Consider the following 27,378-nt stretch of genomic DNA (forward strand, 5'->3'; position numbering starts at 1 on the left):
ACAAGTCTGCTCTCACATACACACACATTTACATGTACAGAACAGTTTTATTACCTTGTGAATCGCCTGTATGGTTTGCAAACTACCAAACCCTTTGACGTAGCTAATTTTAAGTTTAAGTTTAAGATTTGCTGTTTTGAGTCCTTGCATTAGCGTGAGAGTCTGAAAGCCTGAGTGTCACAGTGGATGCTTGAGACCTGGCAGCTCTGTAATATACAGCAAACAAGCATACAGCTGTCAAGGAACCAGTTTAGGTAAAAATGCTGTTAGAATGAGCTTCTAGTGAGTGACTAGCAACAACTGTAAGTTAGCACTGGGGCAAGATTTATACAATACATTACATAGCAGTCTAATCGAAGCAGCTCGAGGACTACATTCCTACTAGACAATGTAATTCCAGTCTGATACATTTAATATGCAATGTGTTAGGATGGAGAACCGCAGGGAGATAATCTTTGATAATTTAAATCAATTTTCATCGTATTCATTTTTCTCAGTCTCAGCTATAAGCACCGTATGAGAATCGACACTCGCTGGATCATTTGTTAAGGGAAAAGACAGCACTCAGTATATGGGACTCTGCACTCAGCACACAGGAGAATTCATTCAGTATTGCAATTAGGGATTTTATACAGTTCGATGAGGTGGAAGACTGACCACCTTTTACAATAATTTTTAAATTATAAATGCGCTTGTTAAAATTTTCATGTCATGACTGCTCCCTAGAGGTCTCTGAACACATCGAGCTTCGGCACAAAGTAAACACTGGTCTCCGACAACCACAGACAACAGCGCACGCTCATTGAAGATTTCTCTGCCTCATTTCACTGCCGCAGGAAATCATTTTACTTCTCAGCTCTTGGTAGAAATTATGCATAGAAGGACAATCCATGTAGACCGCTGAAGCTTGAAAATGACTTCTAATGCCTAACGCTAGTAAAAATGTCTAGTTGAGGGCACATGCCTAAGAGAATGACAAACTCAAGACCTCCAAATTTAGAAATTATAAATGATCGGTATGCAATATTTACCATTTCAATAAAAATTTGATTCATGGTAAATTGTGTTGGGTGTTTTATTAATGAGCTTGTGTGAGACACCTCAGTAGGAGACTCGAATGCGGATCGAATTTCAGCAAATAAACAGTTGCAGAATCCACATCGATAGGCCGGGTCAAAAACAGAGAGAGAGAGGATGCAAATTGGCTGCCAGAAGCAGAAGTGAGGAGACCAGCAATGGGCAATCAGTAGGGTCAGGCAAACTCGGGACCTAAGGACAGAAATGGGATCGGGCAACCAGACAGACAGACAAGTAATCACTAGGATAAAACGCTCAAACTTGTATCCGCCTGACAGAACTCTGGTGCAAATTAAAGAGTTTAATTAAGACAATCAATTACAGCTCGGAAAGGGGCGTTGCCAAAAACAGGAAACACCAGTGATCAAGGGCAGTGTTTGTCAATCCAGTCCTCGGGGACCCACAGATGGTAGTTGGGAGGGAGCAAAAATGTTGACTGTCTGGGCTCCCCGAGGACTGGATTGAGAAACACTGCTCTAGGTTGCAGGGTGAGAATCCCACAGGGGGTGTGACTGTCCAGCAGGTGGGCCCCTGAATGACACTGACGGAATCCCCCTGGAATGATCCATGACAGACTAACGATATCTGGATTACGAATTTAACTGACATTGAGGAATAATGACATTTATTCATATATCAGTCAGGCGAAGATATACTGCTGAGAGTTCCTGTAAGTCCGATACAGCAGCCAAATTCCAAATCGTTATAGAAGGGTGAGATTTATTGTGAGTGAGTCCTTTTTGGGGCCAGTTGCCAATTTGTGTTGTTTGCACATTTTCTTCTTTTACGTTTGCTTGTCCTCTTTCTTTAATTTCTTTTAAAGTAGCATTCGGTTTGATTGTAGCAGTCCATGCCTTTTCTACAGCTGCTTATCCACTGCAGGATCAGAATCACAATAGATCTCGCCCCAGATATCCCAGGCAAAGCTCTAGAGAAGATGCATAATACATTTGCGCCAATACAGATATCTTTTAAGGGAAAAACCAGAGCATCTGGAGGAAAGCCATGGACACGAGGAGAAGATGAAAATCCTGTACAGACACAGAAAGACTCACGACTCTGCAGGAATAAGAGACTCTGCCTCCAAGTCAGCCACTGATTTGTCCTTTAGCTTAATTTTGTAAATATAACATTCATAATCTGACAACAGCCTGCGTCTGGTAGGAGCCTAACCTCTGCAAATTTACTCAAAAGCATGAAAAGATCTAAAGGAATTCCTCTGTTATTCCGCTAACACTGCCCAACAACTCAGAAAATGTCAGACTGCTTAGCTCTGACTTTTTTATTTTTATTTTAAACCATTCCCATTTCGTGGTTGTGGATTTGGCTGTAATTATTTCCTCCGGGTATTAAACCTGCACAAAAGCTCATGCTGACATGGATGCTTTCGAATTCATATATTCTTTTAAAATGCTCATTTTAAACCAGAGAAATATGTCTGCGATCTCTGTAATTTGGTCATGTTTGGTTTCTTAGCTTAGAAAACAGCCAACACCATTTGACTCCAAGCAGTTCTACATCGCTGGCTTTGAGTGAAAGCGACAGTTCAACGATATTTTACGTTCTGAGACATTCAGATTAATGTTTGGGATCACGGAGCAGGTTCCTACCCGGCTTAGATAAGCTGTACAGTCATATTTTCCAGCAGGAGAAGTTAGCTGCAAATTTCTACGGTTATTGTGCTGGTTTTAATTCCGAGAGGGCAGGACGAACCTCGATACTTTAGAAAGCCCAGCTTGGCTCCCACAAAGTAAATGACAGACAAAGTGGCCTTTTGTAATAGCCTCACACAAGCAGCATATTCCTAGGGAGCAAATTCTGTATAGTAAGTCATCACCTTGGGCTAACCGGCTTCTCTTTATCACACGCAGTGGAGACTGTGCATGCAAATGAGGCTTCCTTTAATCCAGGCAGCACTGCTCAAGTAATGGCCCTCGGATTCGTAGAGGCTTTACACAGATCACCCTGGAAGACGGTTAATTAATACCGCACAGGACTCCACCATCAGCTGTAAGCCATTTGTAAGTTACCCCGGGTGGAATGGTGAACGGAATCGTGCAGCATGAAGACAGGAGGAAGGAATAGGGACTATATTGAGGGACAAGGATGGAGATGAGTTTAATGGCTTTAAAGGGGTGGGGGGGGATTTAAACAAATATTTTAGTGTCAGCATTAGAGGCACACACAAGAAAAAAAGAGAAACAGATGTTGGGTTTTGGAGACGGATTCTGGATGACAGAATGCATGCGCTTTTTGTAGCAAGATGAAACAGCTCAGTCTTGTATAATAATAGTGAAAGACAATGAATGTACTTTTCCAAGCTTGATTTTAAACATTAAATGCCAGTCATTTAAGTAAGTGCTGCTGATCATGGGGTAGGGAAAAAAAAGACCTTTATTTCCAGAAATAACGCTTTTAATGTGCTGATTGGCCAAGGTGTGAGGAATCAATGCAGTAAAATGTACTGGATCTGTGCAATCCCTCTGGAAACGGCGGCACGGGCAGTCCTGCACACAGACGTCCCTCTACCAGCTTCACACATTTTTCTAAGATGATTGAAGATGCAGTGTCAGAGAAAGCAGAGGATGGCATTGCATCAAGCTGGGAGTCGTTTCGGGCAGTAGAACGAGAGCGAAGTACGGCGTGTCTCTGACTACAAACCGAATAGCGGAGAAGGCTCCCATTTCATTAATCATGTCTGACGTTTACAGCCAAGGCCGTGAAATGACCACGGACGTCACGTCTCATCTCCAGCGCTTGGCTTCTCCGAGTACGTGGAGCGGAAATAATAAAGCCAGATTCTTCTTCGTAGGATGTCGGGAGAGGCGACGCCGATAGCCAGCCCGCCATGTTTACAGACTTTTCAGGGACACCTCTGGTCCTGCAGACCCTAACTACAGGTTGATTATGTGTCTTTTTGCTAATCCCTTTTTCAATTAAAGGGAAACGAAGGAGCAGAAATTACTGATGTCATCCCCCGACTCCTCGTCTACTGATCTTTTTATAGAAATAATCCGTTTAGCTCCTCATCATGGGGCCTTTATCGTTAGGTTTAAATTCCTTACTTTTCCTTGAATACTTTCTAAAGCCTGGAGTAATTGCTGCTGTATGGATTAAAACTAGTCACGTAGATATCAGAGTAGAGGGACTTCAACCTTATTGTGATGTCTGGGCTTACAGGAAGCCTCTTCTATTCGTATCAAATGCTCAGCAGAGCGATCAGATCAAAGAAGGAGTAATAAATCTGCTTCAGGGACGGACTCAGAAGCAGTTCTGCTAAATCTATAAACCTGCATCTGTCTTATTGTCCCACTTTAATGTTTTATGTCGGTGGTTTTTTGCCCTGTAAACAAAGTATAACATTTAGTTTTTGCTGGGTTAATAAAAAATTTAAGGATATATTACTTAAATTAAATGTAAATGTAGCTCAGACCAGTCATCCCACTAAAGAAGAAACTCTGCCTCATGACACAGGCGCCCTTTGTACACACAAGCTTCATGTCCGATGCATCAACACTGCAAATCACATCTACATCACTCAACTCTCCAATGGTCTCAAAACATTATTATACTCAGGGAATGACATAACATCGCTGTTCAGTGAATGTATACTGAATCAGATTTTTGCAAATAAATGTCAGATACAGGTGTGTGTATTTTGTATAGCCACAGTAATTACTGTTGTTTAGTTATTTGTTTCTCAGTTCATTCATTAACATATTATTTTCCTTGTATAGGTCTATCTATCTATCTATCTATCTATCTATCTATCTATCTATCTATCTATCTTATGACCATTCATTATTTAATCTACTCATTCATTCTTTTGCACTACATTATTTTTCTTTCAGCTTCTGTCACTTGAGATTAGACAAGACTATGTGTTTAAGAACAATATCTGCCCTAATAATGCATTAACATATATATTTCTACACATTAAGTCTTTAATGGAGAGGATGACATCTTCAGGGACCTGCTAGACAAAGAGCTGAGCTGAGTGAAGCATGACCTTATTAGCTGATTCATGAACAGGAACAAATCACACCATGGATTTTTGGGAAATAGGCATCATTCAGATGTCATACGGCTTCAAATTAATCACACTTCAGCTGAAATACACTGTTTGCTCACACATTACAGTTGTTGCCTTGATCTAAATCAGGTTTGACTGATGTGTTTTCCCATTTTTTTATCAGCATTTCAAAAACTCACTCTTTTCACTGGACCTCTTGCACTTTCTTCCTGCACTTTGCCTGTTTGCCGGCTTTTGTCCCATTGGAGATTGTCGTCTAGTTTCCCGCTCTATATAGTAATTAGACAGTTGTAGTTTTCATTGGCTGATACACTTCTGAGCAACATCTTCCTAAAGCTAACTACAGGCTAACAGTGATGCATCAAAATGAGTTGTTTGCATTGAAGCGATTTGTTCATATTTTTCAAGAAATATTTAACATCGCACTGCAGGTTAAGTATTGACTGAGCATCCATGCACACACACACACAGACACACAGATACAGTACAGATGCTCCGCTACTTAGGAAATTTCAACTTACGAACTTTCCGATGTATGAACGAAGAGGACTGTAAGTCTAAATTGTGTTCATTAGGCTCCCAGTTCCTGTACATAACATAAATTTTTCTTTACGTGTCAATTCCGCCCAGTACGACTTCTGACTGCTACTCCCGCCGCGCAGCAGCGTAGCGTGCGAACTCCCAGCATCCTAGTTCTTTGTACTTGCATATACCCTTAAAATGATGTTGAAAAATATAGACTGCCTCGTGCCCATTTGCTTCCGGGATAGACCCCCCGCGATCCAGTAAGATAAGCGGTTTGGAAAATGGATGGATGGATGTATATAAATATACACAGAGAGAGAACGTGAACTGATCAGCCAACCTCCTGCCAAATATTGTATAGGTCCCTCTTGTGCTACCAAAACAGCTCTTACCCATCGAGGTATGCATTCTGTAAAACCTCTGAAAGCATCCTGCGATATCTGGCACCCAGACGTTAGTCCGGTAAGCTGTGAGGTGGGCTCTCCATGGATCGCACTTGTCGTCCAGCAAATCCCACCGACGCTCAATCGGATGGAAATCTGGGGAAATTGGAGGTCAAGTCAAAAGCATGAACTCCTTTTCATGTCCTCAAACAATTCCTGAACAATCTTTGCAGTGTGGCATTGCACATTATCTTGCTGAAATTGTCCACCGCCATTGGGGATTACTGTTGTCATGAAGGGGTGTACTTGGTCTTCAACAGTGTTTAGGTAGGTGGCACATGTCACATCCACATGAAGGCCAGGAGCCAAGGTTTCCCAGCAGAATTTTACCCAGAGCATCACACTGCTTCTGACGGCTTGCCTTATTTATATTGTGCATCCTGCTGCCATCGCTTCCCCAGGTAAACGACACACGCACACACCCAGCTGTCCAAATGATGGTACAGAAAATGTGACTCATCAGACCAGGCCACTTTTGCTCCACGGTCCAGTTCTGACTCTCACATGCTCATTGTAGGTGCTTTTGATGGTGGACAGGGTTCAGTATGGGAAGTCTGACCGGTCTGTGCGTATGCAGCCCCATATGCAATGCACTGTGTGTTCTGACTCCTTTCTATCATAGCCCGCATTAGCTTTTTCAGCAATTTGTGGTTCAGTAACTCTCCTGTGGATTTGGACCAAATGGACTAGCCTTAGCTTCCCGTGCGCATCAATGATCAGCCACTTTTGGTAGGTACTGACCACTTCATACATCCCACAAGACCTGCCATTTTGGAGATACTCTGACACAGTCGTCTAGCCATCGCAGTTTGGCTCTCGTCAAAGCCGCTCAGATCCTTACTCTGTCCCATTTTTTCCTGCGTCCAACACATCAACCTCAAGCCCTGACTGTCCACTTGCCTAATAAATGAAGGCACCCTTGACAGGTGCCTTTGTAACAAGATAATCAAATGTTATTCAATTCACCTGTCAGTGGTCTTAATGTTATAGCTGATCGGGCTAAACTCCAAGTACAAATCATCAGAAATAATACAATGATAAAGTTCTTTAATCTCCTCTATCAGTGACCTGTTTTTAGTATTATTAGATTTTGTTAAAAATTCAAGAAATGCAACAAAATGGGGGAGTTTTATATAAATATATCACTTCCTGCATTTTCAAAAATGATCAAGATTATTTCACAGTAGATGGAAATCAGCTCAGCGGTGTCATTATTAAGGTCATTATTGACTACTGCACCGTGTCATTACTGTTTATCAACACAGATTACACAGTTGAATCTGCAGACATGCCAGCGCTCAGGGGGAACTAACATTCGCATGGACATTTATGGAAAGCAACAGGAAGAACTTGACTTTGACTGAGTTCAAGTTTGTTTGGTGCCAAGGCCGCGGGGGTGGATGAATTCCAGGAAGGGAATGTTCCAACATGGAGGAACGCGGTAACGTTTGCTAGTGCTATTTTTAGACTAGTGTTTACACAGAGACTAAGCAAAGTTTAACACCGTCTATAAATGCTAGTAATGGGCCTGACACGTGTATTGGTAATACAGGCTTGTTTAAGTACAGGATAATCCAAACAAGTACCAAATTTCTAAGAACAGCATTGTGACAAAGGCAGCAGAGATATGGCGATTCAGTTTGCTCAATTTTATTCACATCATTTCAAGTTTGTCCATAATAAATGCTAAAAGTGTTTAAGGACAAAATAATATAAGTGTACCTAGTAAAACTAGGTCTTGTAAAAATAGTCCTTACCTGTCATGAAGCACATTCTAAAGGTTGTAGACCCTCTCTGCTCCTGAACTTTCTGATTCATGGGTATCGCTGGAGTGTTTCTAACACGGTTTTTGAAGTTGACAGTGGCAGCCAAACATGGGGGGATTCTGGGAAATTCAGAGGACAGACTGGAGCTGCTCACACCAGTCCTGCCTGCCCTCATTTGTCAGTGAGGTGAAATGGGCCTCTTCTCATTGGATTGCATGTCCTGTAGTAATGAGCAGGAATGCATTTAGCAGAAATCGATGATAAATGTGTGGCTCACTCAAATCCAAGACCGTGCTCTACATATAAAGCACTGCTATACGCACGTAGTGTAATTAGTATGATATGGATACGTACGTATAGAAATACAGATTGTTTTTTAATCGAAAAGCAAAATATTCGGGATTCCAGAGGGCAAACAAAGAAATGCAGCATTAGCAAAGAAAAAAAAACAAGAAGCGAGGGTGGACGCCGAGGGCGCTTAACGTGCAGGACGTGGAGTCTGGTCTATATTTATACTCACTGGGTTCGCCAGAGAATGGTTCAAGCCACAAGCACACACTGCATGAGCCCAGGCCCCCTCATTCCAGTGCCAACTGGACTGAAGGTCAGTGCGTTGCAACTGATAAGTTCTCTGAAAGCAACAGATTAAGCTGTTCTCTGTTTGTCTGCAGTTTGTGGAAATTCATTCCTGATTTCCTGCTTAAAACGTGGAGATAAAATGTCAGATTGAAAACAGTTCTATACTGTCTTCTCATTGCTATACAGCTATATCATCATGTGCCAAACAAGTTTAAATCTGTTTAATTTTCATATACCACACTGTCCCTCATTGCTTGACAATATCAATCTTATTACTTTGTTTAGGTGTGTAATTGGTAACACTTCAGTGAATGATTTCGCCTAACTCATCCAACATACAGTGATGCATTCACTGATGTTTGTGACAGCTGCAGGTAACAAATTTCTAAACGATTTTGCATTGTGCCATCTTTCTTTTAGAACATGTTTGATTTAGTTTACCGCAAACTGTTAATTAATACATTAACTAACATGCAGGAACTAACATGAATTAAGGCGGTGCTATTCATGCCTTAATTCATATGAATCATGTCGTGGTTACGTTAGTTCTTCATTAGTTCTTGATTAATACATGTCTAGGCTCATCATTAGTTCTTAGTCAAGAAATTACTAATTCACATATTAGTACATGCTAATTCATGTACTGTTATTATAAAGTGTTACCCTGTAATTATTATACTGCACACATCTTGGGTCCGCCTCATCTCCAAAAGGTGAAGTAAAATACAAAATCCTAATTTCATCAATAAACTAAGACACATTTTGATCCATCTTTGCCTCACAACAGAAACACTTTCTTAAATTCCACAGGCCATTTATTGCAGTGTAGTAAGTTTATTCATGAAATTGGAATTCTGTCTAAATATAAGAAAATTATACTTGCTTAGATTTTCATTTTTTGTAGTGAAGTTAAGATACCTGAAATCAGGTATTGTACCTGATTTCAGGTAAGTCACTTCAGCTTTCATAATCACTGCTCCCCCTGGTGGATGGATAAATCATTGCAAGTACTTTACACACAGAGGTAAGGGGCGGATCATGCCAGCCCCCTTGTTCGTTACATCACTGTGGGGGATCTCATTATAGTCAAGGTCCCACCCAGGACCCAGCAGGGGCCAGTCATGGACCAGCCAAGGACCAGCCAAGGTCCCATCATGGAAACAGGGGAAAATTCAAGTGGCTACATTTGTATCATAAGTGAGATGATTCTGTATTTGTGCAAGAATTACGTCTTTATGGTCCTGAATATAGGTAATTTGTTACATAAAACCTGTTTAGAGAGACAAGTACTACAGAAATAGGTGCCATAACAAAGGCACGGCGAATGACCCTACTGTTGACCAGCTTGACTTCCACTGTATGCGCAAGGATTATAATGCATCATTGGAGTGATTAAGCGCAGGCACCATAAAAGGATTATCACAACATATTTGGGAAATACAAAAGCCCCAATGAGATTCCTACGCAAGCTGGACATTGGGAAGGAGTCTGTCGTAGGGAAATGGATGATTTAGGCCAGTCTCGTTATTGTAAAAATGCTTTTTTTTACAACCTCGTTTTTAGTGTGGAGCTGACAGAACTGGGTTGCCAAGTAGGGTGTATGTGATTAATTTGTATGCATTTCACACGGAAGCTGACGAGAAGGAAATCACATTTGGTCTCACACTTCGGCACCAGCAAATGCATTTTCTTGCAGAGGCAGGGCAAGGTTACACCACCCTGAGTGTGGTTGGCTCCATCCTGCCCTTTGAGTACCTATACTGCCTGAGCAGAACACCTTGTCTGATACCGGTTTGTTATAATGGCTAGACTAAGAATATCGCCTGTCTTTCTAAATCAGGCCACTTAAAAAAAAAAAATGTCCACTTTGCTAACTAACCTTACTTAGTATCTGTTAGGACGCCCTATTTTCTCCAGGACCACTTCAAAGGTGAAGCAGACATGGCTCTCTACACAGGATGCTTGCACTTGTGGGCTTCCTGTTAGCTTTAACAAGTCGGGATATTCCCCTCTATTCGCTCCTATTAGCACGGTGTTTTTGGCAACAGGACTGCCGCTGATTGGATGATTTTTATACATCGTTCCATTCTCTGTAAATTCGAGACATTGTAGCGTTGTCCAGGAGGGTGGATGCTTCTGAGATGCTGGAACCCCGACGCCTGGCAGTGGCACAGTATGTACAATCCCCAAGATCACATGCTTTAGTAGATGTAATGTTTATCCACACAGTAACTGACCCTCTTGATGCCGTCCTGCAGCAAAATGATTCGCTGTTTGGTGGAGAAGGTTATTTGGGTTCAGAGTCGCCCCAAGGAATAAGTGAACTAAGTGGCTGCTTAGGGCCCATTAGCCACCAGGGGGCCCCCTTCTGAGCAGTTTGTCAAAATGGGATGGAGAATAACAAATGACAGCTAGATTAATCAAAAATTGCTTTGGGCCCCGAAAAGCTTTGGGCCGGCTCTGATTGGCTAAATGAGCAGGTGTACTTATTAAAGTAGCCATTGACTGTGCACAGTGAGGTATTACATGTGATATTATCCCTCTGCACAACCATGCCTGCAGATTGGAGACAAAAAAGAAAAATTGTGTTAACCATAGACAGCACAAATGTATTGCTTTTTGATGCTAATTTCTCTCATTAAATCAAAAAGCCTTTCAAGCCTTCCCGAACACAATGTGCCCTTCTTTATCACTTCCTAGTAGCTAATATTTAGCTTTATTTATTTTAGCGAACTGACATACCTGAGATATTGTGGTGCTTTGCTAATATCTCTTCAAAGAGCTTATAAAGGATGGCCTGACATCTCATATCCCAAATTGTGTTATTCCGTCTGCTGTTATCTGAGTCTCTAGGGAATGTAGCAGAAGTTATTCCACTACTGAAGGTATCTGATACAATTTGTCATTTTATAACTTTGTTAATGGCATAAATGCTTGAGGGTTGGCATGGTGGTTAGCGTGGTGAATCCAACCACTGCATGTGCTTTTGCAACCTGTATAAAATGCCCAACCCGTATAATCATGAGTGTGTGCCCTGTGTCGGCCGGGCATCTAGCCCTGCACCCTGTGAAGCTTTGTGTCCTGCATTTACACACAATTCTATACTATCAGAAATGCGCTGCTGTACCCTATGTAAGCATGTAATACAGACGGAGCATGCACAGAAAAAATATTATCATCAGCATCCAGCAAGTGAATTTAAAAATTGTTGAATGACAATGACAATACAAGCAGAGGAAAATTGTTTAAAGGTTATGGGTGCAGAAATTCATGCAGAGCTATTTCTTTCTTGTTGCATACCATCCAACTGCCTGGCTATAAACATACCCAGATGGAAAGCATAGGATTGAAGGGGGCGTGGCCTTTGGTGTACAGTTTCACTGACTGTATTGGGCGCGTTGCTCCTGTGGGGCGACCAGCCAGGACACGCCCACATTGCAGCTGTATGGGTTCAGGCTCGTTAGCACGATCACACCGAAATACATATTAATGACAGCTGGCCCAGATAGTAAAGAGGGCAAAAGCTTTTACGACTCATCGGAACAGTCAGGCTGAGACCCTGTTCTTGCATCTGAGTTGTAGTGGTTTAAAATAAGAATTAAAACCTTCCTCTTAACTGCTGTTGTTAATTTATATAAAAAGTTAAAAAAAATCTACACTATTGGGTGTAACGTGTTAGAATCCTTCATCGTGACTGAACTAGACTTGACAGAACCTTTATAATTTTATCCGTTACCATGAAAAAAAACAATATACTAAGTGCTCTGAAAAGAGACTAATTTGAGCAACAAGTAGTTACTGTGATGCTAAATTGCTAATTATTAACCTAACTAATGATTTGTAGATTTGTTCCTGCACAGTCACAAATCTGTGAAGATAATGAATGACTGAGCCACTGTCACGTAACCTAGTTAAACATTTTATTTAAACTGAGCTCATTAAACAATGAGTATTGGCGAAAACAAGTAACCGAGTTCTTCAAGCTCTTAAACTAGTACTGATGTGTAAGTTACTTCAAATTAAGTAATCAGTACAACTAGGTGCCTCAGACTAGGATTAAGAGCTATTAACTGCTTTATACAAAGGTTATTAGGTTAAATGTAGTCCTGGTATCACAGAAAATATTAAATAGTTAAATTTATCTCTAAATGTCTCTGCTGCATGGTAAGTGAATTTCCTCTAGTGTGTCGGTGTTCTGCAGTGGAGTGGCGTCCCATTCAGGGCTCAGACTCTCTACAGCCCCGCAGTTACCTAACAGTTATGGAAAATGGCTGAATGGATACAACATAAATTATGGTTGTTTGCTATTGCAGCAGTTATTGTTTCACCCTGTACCCTCAGATATTGAATATAACGCTTCTTCTGAGCCAACTCTGATGATCATATATATTTGCACTATACTGGATAAAAGTTGGGAGATGGATGGATGGATGGATGGATTGCAATTTCAAAAATCATTGTTTCCGATATTGGTATTATACATAACATTTTATACACAGTTCTGGAACATTCTGCTTGAGTGCCTTAAAATCTGCGTGCTTGCTTTGTCTGTATGTTGCTCTGAATCCTTTTAAAGCTCTTTGTTTATCCCTGACGAGATGTTCCTTGGAACAATGACTTCTACCAATTTTTTCGAGACTAGTTTTAGATTTAAAATTAAATTAAAGAGAGAATTTACTTCTTCAGCCAGGCGCCCAATGGTCTCTGGAGTCTCGCCCTTTACATTTCTAGGCAATGAAGCTGATTATCAACTAAGTGGCATTTAAAGACCAGCAGAGAACAATGTCGATTGGATGCTCAGTTCAAAATTAAGTCTCCCACAGCTTCATGGCAAAGTATTTTATGGCTAAAACCAAGAATGAGACCTGCTATTTGGGAGTAACTGACTTGCTGAGGCTATAAATACCATGAATATTGGACATTAATACTTTACAATAATCCTTTAAATTAGGCAGCGCTGAGATCATGAAAGGTAACTGTACTTAGTAGTTCTAAGTACAGTTATATAACTATGGTTCATCTAAACTCCCAAGCTCATGTCCTGATCATGCTCTGCTCATTCATCCCAAATCTATTTCCCAGTCAGGTACATAGCAAAGTCCATTACCTGTCCTGGTTTAATCTTTTCTAAGCTTTTGAAAGCTACCCAACCTAAAACATTTATTTACAATATAAGATAAATGTAAATCATCACAGGTACAATAGATAGATAGATAGATAGATAGATAGATAGATAGATAGATAGATAGATAGATAGATAGATTAAAAAAAAACTAGTGCAATTTGTACAAAAAATCTATGTTATGCTGAATAAAATTACTGCAGTATTAATATGTGAAAACAATTGAAGAACGCTACTTGGACATGCAAAAGGGAAAAAAGTAATACAAAGTCATACCTTTGCTATATATCCGTATCTGGGTACGTTTAACAAAACTGCTTAATGAAATACTTTAAAGGACCATGCTTGGTAATTAAATTTAAAAGTTAAAGTATTTCCTTATCTGGCCAGTTACCAAAGATACAATTTATTCCCATTGAAAGAATCAATATTGTCAATATGACAATGGGTGCAGTGACTTTGGTCTATCTGCCTCTGCAGTGCCATGACACCTGTCACATCTGCCTTCCACAAGGATGGATGGACGTGACACAGTTCATGTTGTGCAGAAAGGGCTGATGTGTAATAGATTGTACTGTCATAACCTAGGGGCTGCTTTTGTTTAAAAAAAAAAAAGAATCGTATCTGCTCTCAGAGATAAAGACAACGAGATATCCACACTTCTGATCAGAAAGAGTGTGACGTGAGTGAAGGTTTGGACACAGAGATGACTCAGGCTTGCTGTTTCAATGCAGTAAAGTGTGTTAGAATCACTTTCTTCACCTGCTGGTGGAATGAAAATGCGACACTCTAGAAAACAGCTTTCTTTACACCTGAAACACTTTTGATCATTTGATCCATCTTTAATAACTGCTGATGCAGGGTGGGTTAACCATGAACCTATCACAGGTGACACAGGGCAGTGGCGGGGGGATACCCTGGATGGGATGCCAGTCCGTCACAGGGCACAGGGCAGAGGGACACCCCGGATGGGATGCCAGTTCATCACAGCGAAAGGGTTTGTAGTGGGAGAGGAAACGCATGAAAACACAGGGAGTGCCTGCAAGCTCCACACTGCACCCCCAGCAACATCCCAGAGATGTTCATTAATTAAATTAATTAATTTAGTGAGCTGGTGGTAAAATTTAACAAGTACATCAAATAGCTTCAGTACCCCTGAGGAGAGGCTAGCTATCCAATTAGATATCAGTGACTTTTTGGAGAACTGAAGAAATTCTTATTACGTTGGGCTGTATTAATGTTTATTTGTATGCATATATGCTAATGTGTTTTTTTTCAGTGTAGATATACTTTTACTGTCCTGATAAATAGCTTTAAACATTATCCTCATAGAGGTGCATAAAGTATTCTCTCTCACTCTCTATAAACAAGATTTTCTTTGGCAGCCTAAGATATTTCCCACAGTGCTGTAAAGTGTGCATTAATCAGAAAGCTGTGTGCTTTTAAAAGACATAAAGACATAATGTATTGCATGGGCCTGAACATGTTGCATGTTGCAGAAACAGCGGTCATAGGAAGTTTTGGGATGCTGAATTGCAAATTTATTGGTTTTATTGCAAAATAATCAATTTATTCTTTTGTTTAGAAATGCATCGTGCCCATTGCTTCCGGGATAGGCTCTGGACCCCCTGCAACCCAGTAGGATATGAATAGATATAATTGATATAATTTGTGATATAATTTTATATATATCATTAGGAACAATCAATAGTTTTAAGAAAAACATCGAAGTAGTAATAAATTGAAAGCCAAAATATAGTATCTTCTTAGGAGTCAATGACTACAGTTGCAATTGATTGCAAAATGGTAAGAAATGAACTGAAAGAGTCAGTCAGAAAAAAAAAACTACAGGTATGACACTTAATAAAAAGAAAATGTTTGGACTGGATGCCAGTCCGTCACAGTGGTATGTTAACCATTGCTTATCCATGGACTTTTGTCATGAAACCAGTAAATTTGCAACATTATTACAGAATTAAGCAAGCGTCCCAAAGCCTTTCTGTGAACATCGTATGCATCCTGTGATAAGTTGTTCAAGGTTTACTGTGTTTCTGCTTCCTCCACAGAGGTGGTTTAATATCGCTGGCAGAATATTGTTAAGATAAACACACTTAGATTTTTTTATGCTTATTGTATACATAGGGAACACTGATACATTTATAAATGATAGCTTAAAGCATTTCACCATTACCATTTACTTTGTAAAAAACTGGTGTTCTAAACCAAGGAGTTTAATAATTAATTTTCAGCCAGCGAGAAACCTTTCTGCCTCCCATATCCATCAGCAAACTGCATATTATTTATTTCCAAAAGTAAACATGGGCTGTCCTTCAGTTTAACTGAGTGCCATTCAGAATTGTCAGTCATAGAAATAACACATTGCACATGGAGCCTGTGACCCTCATCAGCCACCGTAGTCCATGCTTACTGGTTGGAGCGTGTCAGGTTGCCAGAGTCACAGTCCATTTCCACAGGAGTAAAAACAACAGCAGGACAACATGATCATTTGTTCAGTTCGAATGACATCATAGCTGATAGTTAATTTCTGTTTAGATTAGATTCTCGGCAAGGAAGCGAGCTGCGAAAAAACTGGACGCCTTTTCAGTTTTCATCCGCATTTGTCATTCTGCTTATTAAAATAATTTATAGACAGATACTCTGTGTCTGAGTGCTCCATGAGTCATACATTTATGGCAGTCGCTATACCCATAATCCACTTCAGTGACTGTGCAGGTTCCAACCTTAGCTGCAATAGGCATTTCCATATTTACTGTATTCCTTTAGTAACAGACTCCAATAGGAAAAAACGACACTGCAAACAGGACCAGGCCCCCTGTCACATCCTGCATCTACACATCACGAGCAGAATCGACAGGGTAGGATCATGCTTAGTCTGATATCTACCTGTCTGCATTTTGTAAGGTAGGGAACGAGAAATGACACGTTCTTACCGCATGAGATTGGCTGTAAACTTTTAACCACAGATAATTGTTTAAATTTTAACATTTTTCTGTGTGTGCCCACATGGTCTTTAACTTTTAGAACAGACGTGACTGTATAAGTCCCCTTATCCATCCATCCATCCATCCATCCATCCATCCATCCATCCATCCATCCATCCTTCCATCCATTTTCTGAAACCGCTTATCCTATTAAGGGGCTTGGCGGGTCCGAAGCCTGTGGGCACAAGACAGGGAACAACGCAAGATGGGACGCCAACCCAGAGCAGCCTTTTCCTTCCTATTACACATATTTATTAATAAATTCCAATGTTACTTATACTGTGTGTGGACACATTACAATAAAAGCATTGTACAGTAGTGAATGGTTAACAGCATGTTTATTGGGTCTAGGACGGCTGCAAACCACTGATAATGTTATACAAATGGATTTTCTTGTCACTATTCTGGTACACAGTGATGCAAGCGGTGACATCGTGCTGGGGGACAGCCCTCAGCCAATGAGAGCCACAAGGGCTTTTCTCAGGCTGCATGGACAAAAAGTATTATATTTCAAAGATAACTTCCCATTTGAAAGAACATTATTATATGCATTACTAGAAAATGTGCTTTTTTGCAAAAACAGCATATACCACAGAAGGAAATCGCATGATGAGTTTAACTAAATTTGAAAGGGTTATCAACATTCTGAGAAATGCTGACTGATTTTCATGAACCATGCAAAAAAAAATATTAAATGAAATCAAATTGATAGTCGAGGGATCACTTTCAATTCACGGGAGCCTTATTACAGTATCGCAGCGCTGAATGTGTCTACAAGTTAATGATGCCACAAAATAAATAAAGAAAAAAACACCCGTACTCCTCATTTTTAATGAATGGCTTGGCGCGAATTGTAATGACATCAAGCAGCATTGCATTTTATGGGAGAGGCAATTGAAACGTTGATTCGGATCCCGGTTCTCATTTCTCTAGCACTGCAGAAAGGATGAGTGTTTGTGCAGAAGTGAAGCTGCCTGTTTGCACGGTGGGCCGACACGTGAGGGAGGAATTGGGGTAGGGGTTAAACAGGAGCTATAACTGGACATCAAACAGGAGACCCTGCGGCTAATTCATCCCTTCCAAGGTGTCATATTTCGGCCAGGTCGGGACACTGACTGGAGAAGAGGGACATGTCCGCCGGCATTGCCTTGCTGCACGCTGCTTGATGGGCTTTAGAAGATCGCTAACAAGCTTTGCGTTATTTAAACACTGTCACAATCGCTTTACAGCCTTGTTCGGATCCCTATATGTGCACGGGATAATCATTCTTATCACAGAAGCATCATTGCTGGTGCATTATGTAAAAGGCGCCATATTTATTGCCGTGACAGCTGTCGTTGGGGGTCCTGGACGCAGGCCACGAACCCCATGCAAATACTCCCTCCCCCCCCCCCAGCTGGGCTCTGGTGGTGGCTTCGGTGCTTCTCTGTTCACTGCAAAGTGCACAAAACATCTGCTAGCGCTCTCAGGTTGCATACCCTCGATGACCCACATGGAGGCTTACATAGCCAAAGCCAGCCTGCAGCATGCCCTGTTTTAAAACTGTGCCCGTCACTGGGTATTTTTGTTTAAGCACATGTAGGCATGATGGCACGGTACTGGGACAGCCTCTCGTACACTGTGGACTAAGCCAAACATGCAGCAAGCGTATTGCCTCTTAGATTACAGGTTCCCGGTGTTTACAGATTAAAGATTACAGGTGTGCTTAGATTAGATGTTCCATGAGGATCTAATTACACCATTATGCGGTGTTTTCCCAACATGAATAGCATACTTTGCCTTTGTCAGTGTAATAATTACCACAGTATATAGCTCATTTACCACGGCGGTAAATGAAGCAGTACTGCACAGTCAGCTTGTGAGCGTGTAATAATTACTTCATTGTGTGGTTGTCTTTGTAACATTTCCCCTTCGCCTGTGCTTGGGTCATTTGTTTTTTTCTTGTAGCCCTCTACTGGAGGGAATTTATCCAAATCAGAGTGCAGAGGGTGTATCTGAGGCGCCTTATTAAAAAGCAAAACTATCTTTTAAAGGTTAAAAAGGTACGTTGAAGCGCAGCTGCCAGACTAGGTAATACCAGAGCAGCGGAGGCTCGCCGAGAAACTTCTGTCATTGATGACAAATGCGAACACGCAGAGATCCGGCTCGTGTCACCAGCCAGGCTGTTGTCAAAACATTCCTCGGTGTCTACTGCACTCCCTGTTCACGTGTTTGGCTGCTTTCCACTGTTTACAGGAGCTCCTGAGCTTGCACTATAAAGCCAGGCTGAGGTCAACTCTCGCAAACTGCTTCCTTAACACGTCAAGAAGAGAAGAGCTCTTTCTAAAACATATACCAGCCTAAACCTCACACAGAAAGGTAAGGTTCTACGCTAACTCAGTGCCTTCTGTCTGTTCATTTTTTTTGTTTATTGCAGTTACCATATGTTAATCCTGTGGTTTTACTCATACAGTGCTGCTAGTATTTCTACCGACAAAATGGCAGCAGTCCCGTCAGCTGGATGCCTGCTCGCAAAAAATCACTTCTACCGAAGTAAGAGCGAAAGTTCATTTTCAGATCACCTTCACCCATCAGTTGAACAAATGTGATCGACAAGATCTCGGAACCTGCAGATCCTAATCTTTGCGTTTCTTTCTTTTTGTTGTGAAGCGCGACTCAACTCTGCCTCCAGCAGTTCCTCTTCAAGCTCCTTTCAATCTTGCTGTGATCTTGCCGGAGATCAGGAGAAGATGCCCGTCTCACACGGTAAGCGTAATTGTTGTTATTGCACTATGCAGTCGTTTCCCAGAACTGTGATACGTCTGAGGTCGTTAGCTGACATTGTGGTTTTTCTGCTTGGTTACATGCAGGGTTTACGATCAAAGGATTTAAACTAGCAACTCACAACTGCTTTGCATTCTAAGCTAAAAAAAACAGCGTGGATGTCTTTAACACATAATCGGCAAGCGTGCATGTCTGACACAGCTTATTCTAAAATCCGCAGGCATACAAGTACCATTTGATAAATGCTGGTGGATGAAGAAGTTCTTCACATGTGAAGTGGTTTCCCTTCCTGTAACAGAACCAACCACCATGAACAGGTACGTTTAAATTATTCCATTCCTTAGTCAATAATGGATCGCACTTCTATTAAGTCATAAAAGTCATGAAGCGTATACAAAAAGTCAAAAGCAGAATTAGCATTAGTTAATATTGGCATTTGCAATGCTGAAAGATAAACAAACAAACAAACAAACATAAAGAGCAATCATTTTATCAGGAGACAGAGAACCACACATTTTCACTCAAATTAACATTTTCCAGACAAAAGAATAATTTATTCATAAGCCAGTTATTCACATCTTGTCCATTGTCTGTGGGATCCGCTAGGCAGGGTATTAAATCACTATAATTTGACATAATTGGCACAATGACAGTAACTGTTTAATAAACAACACTAGAAAATACATTAGTTTTTGTCCATTTGAATAAAAAGGCATTTTTTTCAATGTGTTTTTTTTTCTGCTGTGCATTAAAAAAGCATGCAATTTTTGTCAGGACATGGCATAAATGGACAATTGACATAAAAGCACCCTTGTGTTAGCATACGAATCTAGTTTCTCATCAAATATACAGTAGATAAATTCTAGAAGGAACATATTAGTTAACATGTATGATGTTATCCTGGTTGCTTTTTCCAAACCCCTGACAGCAGTTTGTTTTTTAACAGCCACTCTCTCTACTCTTGTCTCTACAGTGCTAGCAGTTAATATTTGAGGACCTGGGAAGGACTTGGACCCGTCGGGAAACCTGTAAAGTGAGACCACTTGCTGAGTGGACACCACATGTCCTTGACTCCTACATCTCCTTCCTGGAAAACTGCAGCAGAGGGGAAGACAGGGATTAAGTCTAAAATGATTTCTGGGGTTAGGACACTTCTGCGCAGAGCTTCAGTTGTACAGGGTGGCCTTTCACCTAGATTCAAGAAGGTACTGTCTCTGCAGTCAGGGAATCTCTTTGAAACGTTTGATAAACATAACACACAATGGGCCAAAGTAAATTTTTAGGTATAGAAGGCAAAATGCATATGATTATTTGTTACTATCAGTTAAGACTGGAAGCTGAAGAAAACAATGTATAGAAAAGGTATCCATAAAAGATGGAATGAGGTGAAGGAGCTCTTGTTAATTAAAACAGCTTGACTCTAACTGAAGACCACAAGACTCTTCAGCTACCAGTTAGATAAATTTGCTAATGGTGGTTAAACCTGAGCATTCATATTCGTCTGTGGATACAGTTACAGCAAGTTTTCTTTACCAGTGGTTTAAAAACAGAAACCTCCAGTAAGGTCTAGCCATTGCTGTTCTCAACAGCGGTCAAATGAACAATTTAAAGAAAGATTTAATGTAAGTTAGATATATTGTATGCTAACCAGTAATTCAAATAATAAATGTTGTCTTTTGTATTTATTATTTTGCACATTTTGTACTGAGAAAATAAATACATTTTTAAATGTCTATGAATGTTCCTTGAAATTCCTGAGTTTGTATACAGATCATGTTTAATAGTAAAGTAGGCTCATATATTATAAACTTTACGGTTAATGTGCAGCCATGCAATTAAAACAAACAACGCTGCTTCTATTTTTCTTTAAATTCCAATCATTCATATACCAGAAAGGAATCGACTGAATATCTACATATCAAACCTTTTCACTTCAGAGATCATTTAAATGCAAATATCTTCAGATGTAAATCGAGTGGATTTGTGTGCATGTATATCAGAACACACGGAAAAAACCTCAAAACCCTTTTCGTCACACAACGTTCTAGCTGAATGTTAAATGAGGTAAATACAGATCTTTGGTCAACTAGCTGACATCAAGCCTGATCCCCAATGGTTTATTTGCCACGTATTGTGAACATAGAATGTTGCCGAAATGTGGCTAATTCTCTGACCGAGGCAGGGTCCCAGATGTTCTGGATAAGCGTGGTGCTAATATAACCTGCTCCACTCCAGATACACCAAGATAAAGCCTCCACATGGCAGATGTTAAACCCTACCCATTAATTCACGGTCCGCGATCTCTCCACTGTTAATCAACGAGGATACATGTACCCGAGCGTCACAGTCAGCAGCTGTAAGGAGGACCAATGACCGTTCGCTGCGCAACCGAGCATTTATTTGTGTCAACGCAGATTTCAGGAAGAAGGAAATGTCACACATACGCCAGTCCCAAAATGAAAAGGAGACGCATTCCCTCTGGCGTGGCTGTTAATTAATATGTAACAGGTAAATCCCAAGTGCTACTATTTATTATTGCCCATTTGTCAGGATTAGCAAAATTCAGCAGACAAGTGCGCAGATCCTTCGTGTTCTCTTACAGTTATAGCCTAGTGACTTATCTCGAAATGTCTGGGAAAACTAGGCCTGGTCTTATTTATAAAGTTTGGCAAGGGCGCAGAGCTCGGAAAGAGCTGGCTGGCAATGACATTTGTGTTCCCTTAGATAGAAAGACTCTGGTCCAACCCAGGGAGAAAGGTGCTAGCTTGTCAGTTTGCTATATTTGTTTAATGGCAGTGAAGGTGTTTGGAGATACCAAGGTCTAGTCATGACTGGATTGTCCGTGGTACAGAAAAATGGAATCTTCTTTATCCGGGTCGTGGGTGAACAGGAAATCTGAGGTCACGTCAACCTCACCAAAAAAAACAATGTGAAGCTATTGAAATACGCTACAAGTTAGTCGTCTGATATGCATAAACAATGCAATCACCCAATCATAGCATAATCGCTATCAGAGAACTGTAATTGAAAAGTATAGCGAATAATAATAGCATCGCTTCCATCGGGTAAACCGTAACAGCAGGCATTTCAAGTACTCCATGAAATCTGAACATCTATCCATCCATTTCATATATCTGCTTGTCCCATGCAGGGTCTCGGGGAGTCCGTAGTCTAGCCCGGAAGTTACTGCCAACCCTTGGCAGGGTACAAAACTTGAAAATATTTTTTTTCAAATATGACCATCAAAATCAAATTAATCTGGGAATGTGGTAGAAAAACTCATTCAACATAAATTCTTCATATTGGAATAAACCATAGTCATTAATCAGTATTTATGAAATTCTCCTCCTCTGAGACTTTGTTATTGTGCTGCTATTGTCACTAGCGGTTTCTGAATGGGCCATTATTACCAGTGCAGGGATCAAAATGTTAAAATAAATTACACTTCTAAGAAATGATAAAAGACTTCTCTCATAGAAGTTACCACCAATACAGTTCATAACTCAATATTATTGCTTTTGTCATCTCATATCATAGTCAATTTAGCGACAGGTATTGTCTTCAAAAATGTTAAAAAGATCTTTTTTTTTTTTTTGTTGCGTACTCAACACACTTTCATTTTCATAACTGGCAGTCAAATTGTTATGACCGGTATTCTTATTATTATTGAAATTTCATTGCAATCCAAAATGTTATTCACACAAAGTCCACGGAAACATTGTCAGTGAAAGTGACATGAAGTTCGGAGGCAAAACTTCAAAACCAAAACCTACAGTAAAATGCCAGACTTGCAGACAGTATCGATGCCGTGTTAATTATCCATATTGCAAAGCAATGAAACGTTTAATGGGTGCTCATGTAATACATGCAGGCCTCGGAAATAAAGAAAAACTCATTAAATGTCTCCCCACAAATTGAGCATGCAACATATGCCGGATTCACAATAAAGGCACTTTATATTTGTAATGATGGATGTGCAAAATGTCTCTATCCTGGAATGGTCTTCACAATGGGAGCGTGTAAAATGCATCTTTGTGAATCACTGTGCCCATCACAATGGGCATCTCATACAGGCTCTATCACAATAACAGGCACGACCAGACTTTAAAGTCCATTTAACTGACCAAACTCAGTTTCACGGTAAAAATCAATCATACATGAGGTCTGCGTGCTGCATCATAATGTTATTCCAGCTTGCGGGTTACTGGCTATAAAGACAACCGTGTGCCTGGAATGGTTTACTAAACCTTGATTTAACACTCGGAATAGTTAACTACAGGTTGCTTAACTAGTAGTGGTGCTTCTTGTCCTCTTCCTTTTTCCAGAACCTTCACACAAGTTTTGACATAGACTGGTCATAGAGCGAATGCATACCTACGGAATTACAACAATCCATTTCCGCATGGATCCCTTTTAAAGGTGAATGCGTACTTGCGTTATGTGCATCCCTGAGGATTATGTATGTATGTAGTGTGTGTGTGTGTCTGTGTATGTATGTTTATATATACTGATGTCTAGTGCCTTAAATGAGAGTGACACATTAGGAGATAAGGAGGCTACATAGTGAATCACGCCCACATTATAATATATCGTGGGAACAAATTAATAAAACGTGGCCATGATACTGTATATACTGTAAAATTTTTATCATTATGTCAAGAAAGGGGCTCCGCAAGTATATCTTTGAAGTTGCTAGTGAATGTTGTTTTTCCCAGTTCTGCTACATTTTTTTTGTGCTACATTTGAGAAGGAGAGATCAGAGCTGCTTCTGGTTTTATGTAAGTCGAGGAAGCAGCTAAGAAGTTTAAATTATTCCAAGGAAAAGGGGATAGTGGAGCTGACAAGCGGACAGTCAGGTGCAGCTGATGTGCAGCCGCTCGCTTGCTGCAGCGGAGGCGAAGCGTAACGTGAGGCTCTCAGACAAAGCCTTGGTTTACTGGCCAATTTACGCTTCTGTCCTTATCTATAGGCCTGAAGTGTGGGGAGTGACTGAAAGAATGGGGTTTGTCGGTACAAGCAGCTGTAATAGGGTTCGGCTGCAAAAGTCACAGAGCCAGCATTCAATGGCGTGGTAAGAAGTTTAGCTAGCTGAGGGAGCTTTGGAGTTGACATGGAGCTCCTTTAAATAGCAGAGGGCCAGCAGAGGTCTACCTTACATGGTTACCACTTCACCAACAGCCAATGGACTCCCTGGATGAGCCTGGGAAGTACTAATGAGTCATAAGCCAGACAGCTTGGGAATCCCCCCAGGAGATACTGACACCTTCCCTGCACAGGTTTTTGCCACCAGGATCCTCAAAGTCAAAACATGGAGTGAGTGATCTGAAATCACTTAATAGTTATTCTAATGGCATAGTAAATTGAAATCTATACAACAATCCAGCATAAATACACCATATACCAAGAAGGAAAATATATTCTGTTTGGATTTGAGGCCCATAAATCTACAATTTGGACTTCTATCTAAAGTCTTCTGTATTCAAGGGTAGTGGGTGGTGTATAATTCATGAGAAAACCAAAATGAAGCGAAAAGGAATAGATTTTATGTCAATTACACAGTAGGTCTTTAATGCTACTGTCAATAGATCCCAATACTGATTTCAGAGTCGACATTAATCTCCTCAACCAAGACCGCTCTCCAGAGAGAGGCTTTCTGCTCTTTCTCAAGATGTTTCATTTGAGGGTGAATGTAAAAAAAAAGTCTTTTCAGGTGTTTTTAAAAAACAAGATATATATTTTCATATGTATGATGGCACAGCAAAACTGTTATAATGTGTAAACATTTGGCCCAAGGCTTGCATGTATGGATAGCCTTTGGGGAATGTGGAAAATGTGCTCTGTACATAGGAATGTTAAGGGATTTATGGGTTTGGTCCTACTCTGGTGGTAAATTATTCATTATTAGAGGAACATTATTTTATAAAGGTTAAGTAAGGTCCTGAAATTGTTGGTTAAATCCAGATTAAAGAGTTAAAGTAACATTAGCCAGGTATAGAATTCTGATGGTGTTCCAGGTGTGAAATTTTGTATCAAGGAGCATTCCAGGGTCAAGTAGAAACACACACACACACACACACACACACACACACACACACACACAGTGTACCTATCTAAATTAGGACCTTCCATTCATTTCTATGGGAAACCTCTAATCCCAGTCACAACAGCCTTAACCCCTACCCAGCCCTAACCTTAATCTTAAGTAACTAAACAAAATAAGACACTTTTGGCATTTGTAGTTTTTGTATTGGATTCTCAGAACTTTGTGGGGACCTAAAAAATGGTTCCCTCAATGTCTGAATAACAGGTTTCTATTACACTTGGTCCCCACAATGTAATATAAACATAATCCACACACACACACACCAGCGTAAAGGAAGTGCATGTCATTTCCATGCCATAATTATAATAGGACCCCTTCAGGAACAGCATGACCCCAGCAAACAGCCTCCCCTTCACTCACATTAGTAACAAGTAGATATAATCTTCTTAACGCTGCTGAGAACTGCTGAACGCTGGCAGGGAATTCAGAGGCGGTGTTCAGGCGTGCGAGACAGTGCGTGGGAACTTCATTATTTCCAAGGCCTCCCTTTCATGTATAATTTATCAATCTTTCCCTGGCATCCTTCCCCTAATTAACAGGGCTGCCTAGCCTAGCCTAGCCTAGCCGCAGACTCCTCTGTGCCGCGACGTCAGCCACTACCGGATTCTCCGTATCTGCAGGTGGCAGCTTTAAACCTCATGCAGTTCCTATTGTGCGTTTGGTGCGGCTTCAATAATTTAATTATTCAACCAATTGACTGTAACAAAGCGACTATTATAAAGGGGAAGTAACAGAACATTTTGAAAGAGTGCCGCCTTCCACGTTCAGTGGTAGAAAATAATCATAAAACACAACGAAATGTATTTGGTTTCAGCTCACTGATGCAGCACCTGAGGTTCAGGATGGGAATTGAAGACGTGACATCAGTTTTGGGGCCAACATGTTTTCAGCTGTGACAGGGCCTGAGTAGTGGGGGAGGGGGAGTACAATTGATTCAGTCACAAACCTTCTGTGTTTATGTCGTAATGTTCGTCTTAAAATTACATTTATATTATTAAAATTTTTTGTGTAAATATTTATACTTTTTTTTATTACTTTCTTATTTGCATCGATACCATTTTTTTCCATTATATAACATTAACAACCATAACAGACATACCAATGGTATAACTAAGTATGTACCGTATACTGTAATGTATATACATGCAAACACATGAAGACCTTATTCTGATTTTTTTTTTTTTATTCAAAAGTTACTGCTGCCTAGTTTTTAACTGTGCATACGGAACCTCCAGTGATCTGGCAAAAAAACTGCCCCAGTTGCCCTTCACTATATTTACAATAAGTGGCATTTGATTAAATTTTAGGGTGATTTGTATTGAAATTTGGTGATTTCCAGTTGTTCACTCATACAATGTATCTGCAAAGTTTGAGAAGAACCCGTCAAATAATCTTTGAATTATTATTTTTATGGAATCAAGTGTTTGCAACTGTGCTTATTTTTGTATCACCATGTGGCATTGCCACAATTTTGGTGCAATATATCTTAGAATTTGGACCGGCTCCAGTTTATACTCCAGACAATGTACCTGAAAAGAGTTATTGCATTAACAAGAAAGTGTCTATCTTCGGTGGCCGTAGTCCAGTGCCAACCCCCCCTCCCCTCTGCCAAATACATTTATAATTCCAATTTTGATTTACCTTCACACACACTTGACCAACAAGCTGCACCAATTTTTAAGTTATCTGAGGTGTTTCATCACCTCAGGGTGCTTTGTCTATGGTAAACTGACAAATGAAATGTTATTTCATTTAATCTACTAATTATTAACTAATATCAAAAAAGTACTAGAAATGTTAAGAAAGCACCATTGCGTCATTTAACATGATCCACAGATGCTTCTCAAAAGAAGAACTAAAAAGAAAATGATTTGTTTTTCAGAAAAAAATTCACAAATTTTATTTATCTCAGATCTATAAGAAACATCTTTACTTTCAATCAAGGCCAACAAATGCACCTGATAT

The 27,378-nt window shown here is 40.3% G+C and overlaps 1 protein-coding gene and 1 long non-coding RNA gene across 4 annotated transcripts in view; one reads left to right on the top strand and one right to left on the bottom strand.

Moving 5' to 3' along the window:
• The window catches only part of LOC125739808 (uncharacterized), a 46,392-nt gene extending 38,107 nt beyond the window's left edge, over positions 1-8,285 (bottom strand). For 2 of the 3 annotated variants that reach the window (XR_007397317.1, XR_007397316.1), the window contains exons 1-2: positions 7,836-8,285; positions 6,028-6,174 (exon numbers count right to left, since the gene is read on the bottom strand). This is a non-coding gene — a long non-coding RNA (uncharacterized LOC125739808). The remainder of the gene's footprint in view (positions 1-6,027; positions 6,175-7,835) is intronic. The other variant, XR_007397318.1, reaches the window with a different exon arrangement.
• Positions 8,286-18,768: 10,483 nt separating this feature from the next.
• On the top strand, positions 18,769-21,043 carry LOC125739806 (pancreatic progenitor cell differentiation and proliferation factor-like protein). Its single transcript, XM_049010266.1, has 5 exons — positions 18,769-18,905; positions 19,000-19,079; positions 19,197-19,292; positions 19,531-19,627; positions 20,284-21,043. The coding sequence occupies exons 2-5, from the start codon at positions 19,025-19,027 to the stop codon at positions 20,294-20,296; spliced, it is 261 nt and encodes an 86-aa protein (XP_048866223.1). The 5' UTR covers positions 18,769-18,905; positions 19,000-19,024; the 3' UTR covers positions 20,297-21,043.
• Positions 21,044-27,378: the final 6,335 nt, after the last annotated feature.

Source organism: Brienomyrus brachyistius, chromosome 4 (assembly GCF_023856365.1).
Source record: "Brienomyrus brachyistius isolate T26 chromosome 4, BBRACH_0.4, whole genome shotgun sequence".
Taxonomy (NCBI): Eukaryota; Metazoa; Chordata; class Actinopteri; order Osteoglossiformes; family Mormyridae; genus Brienomyrus; species Brienomyrus brachyistius.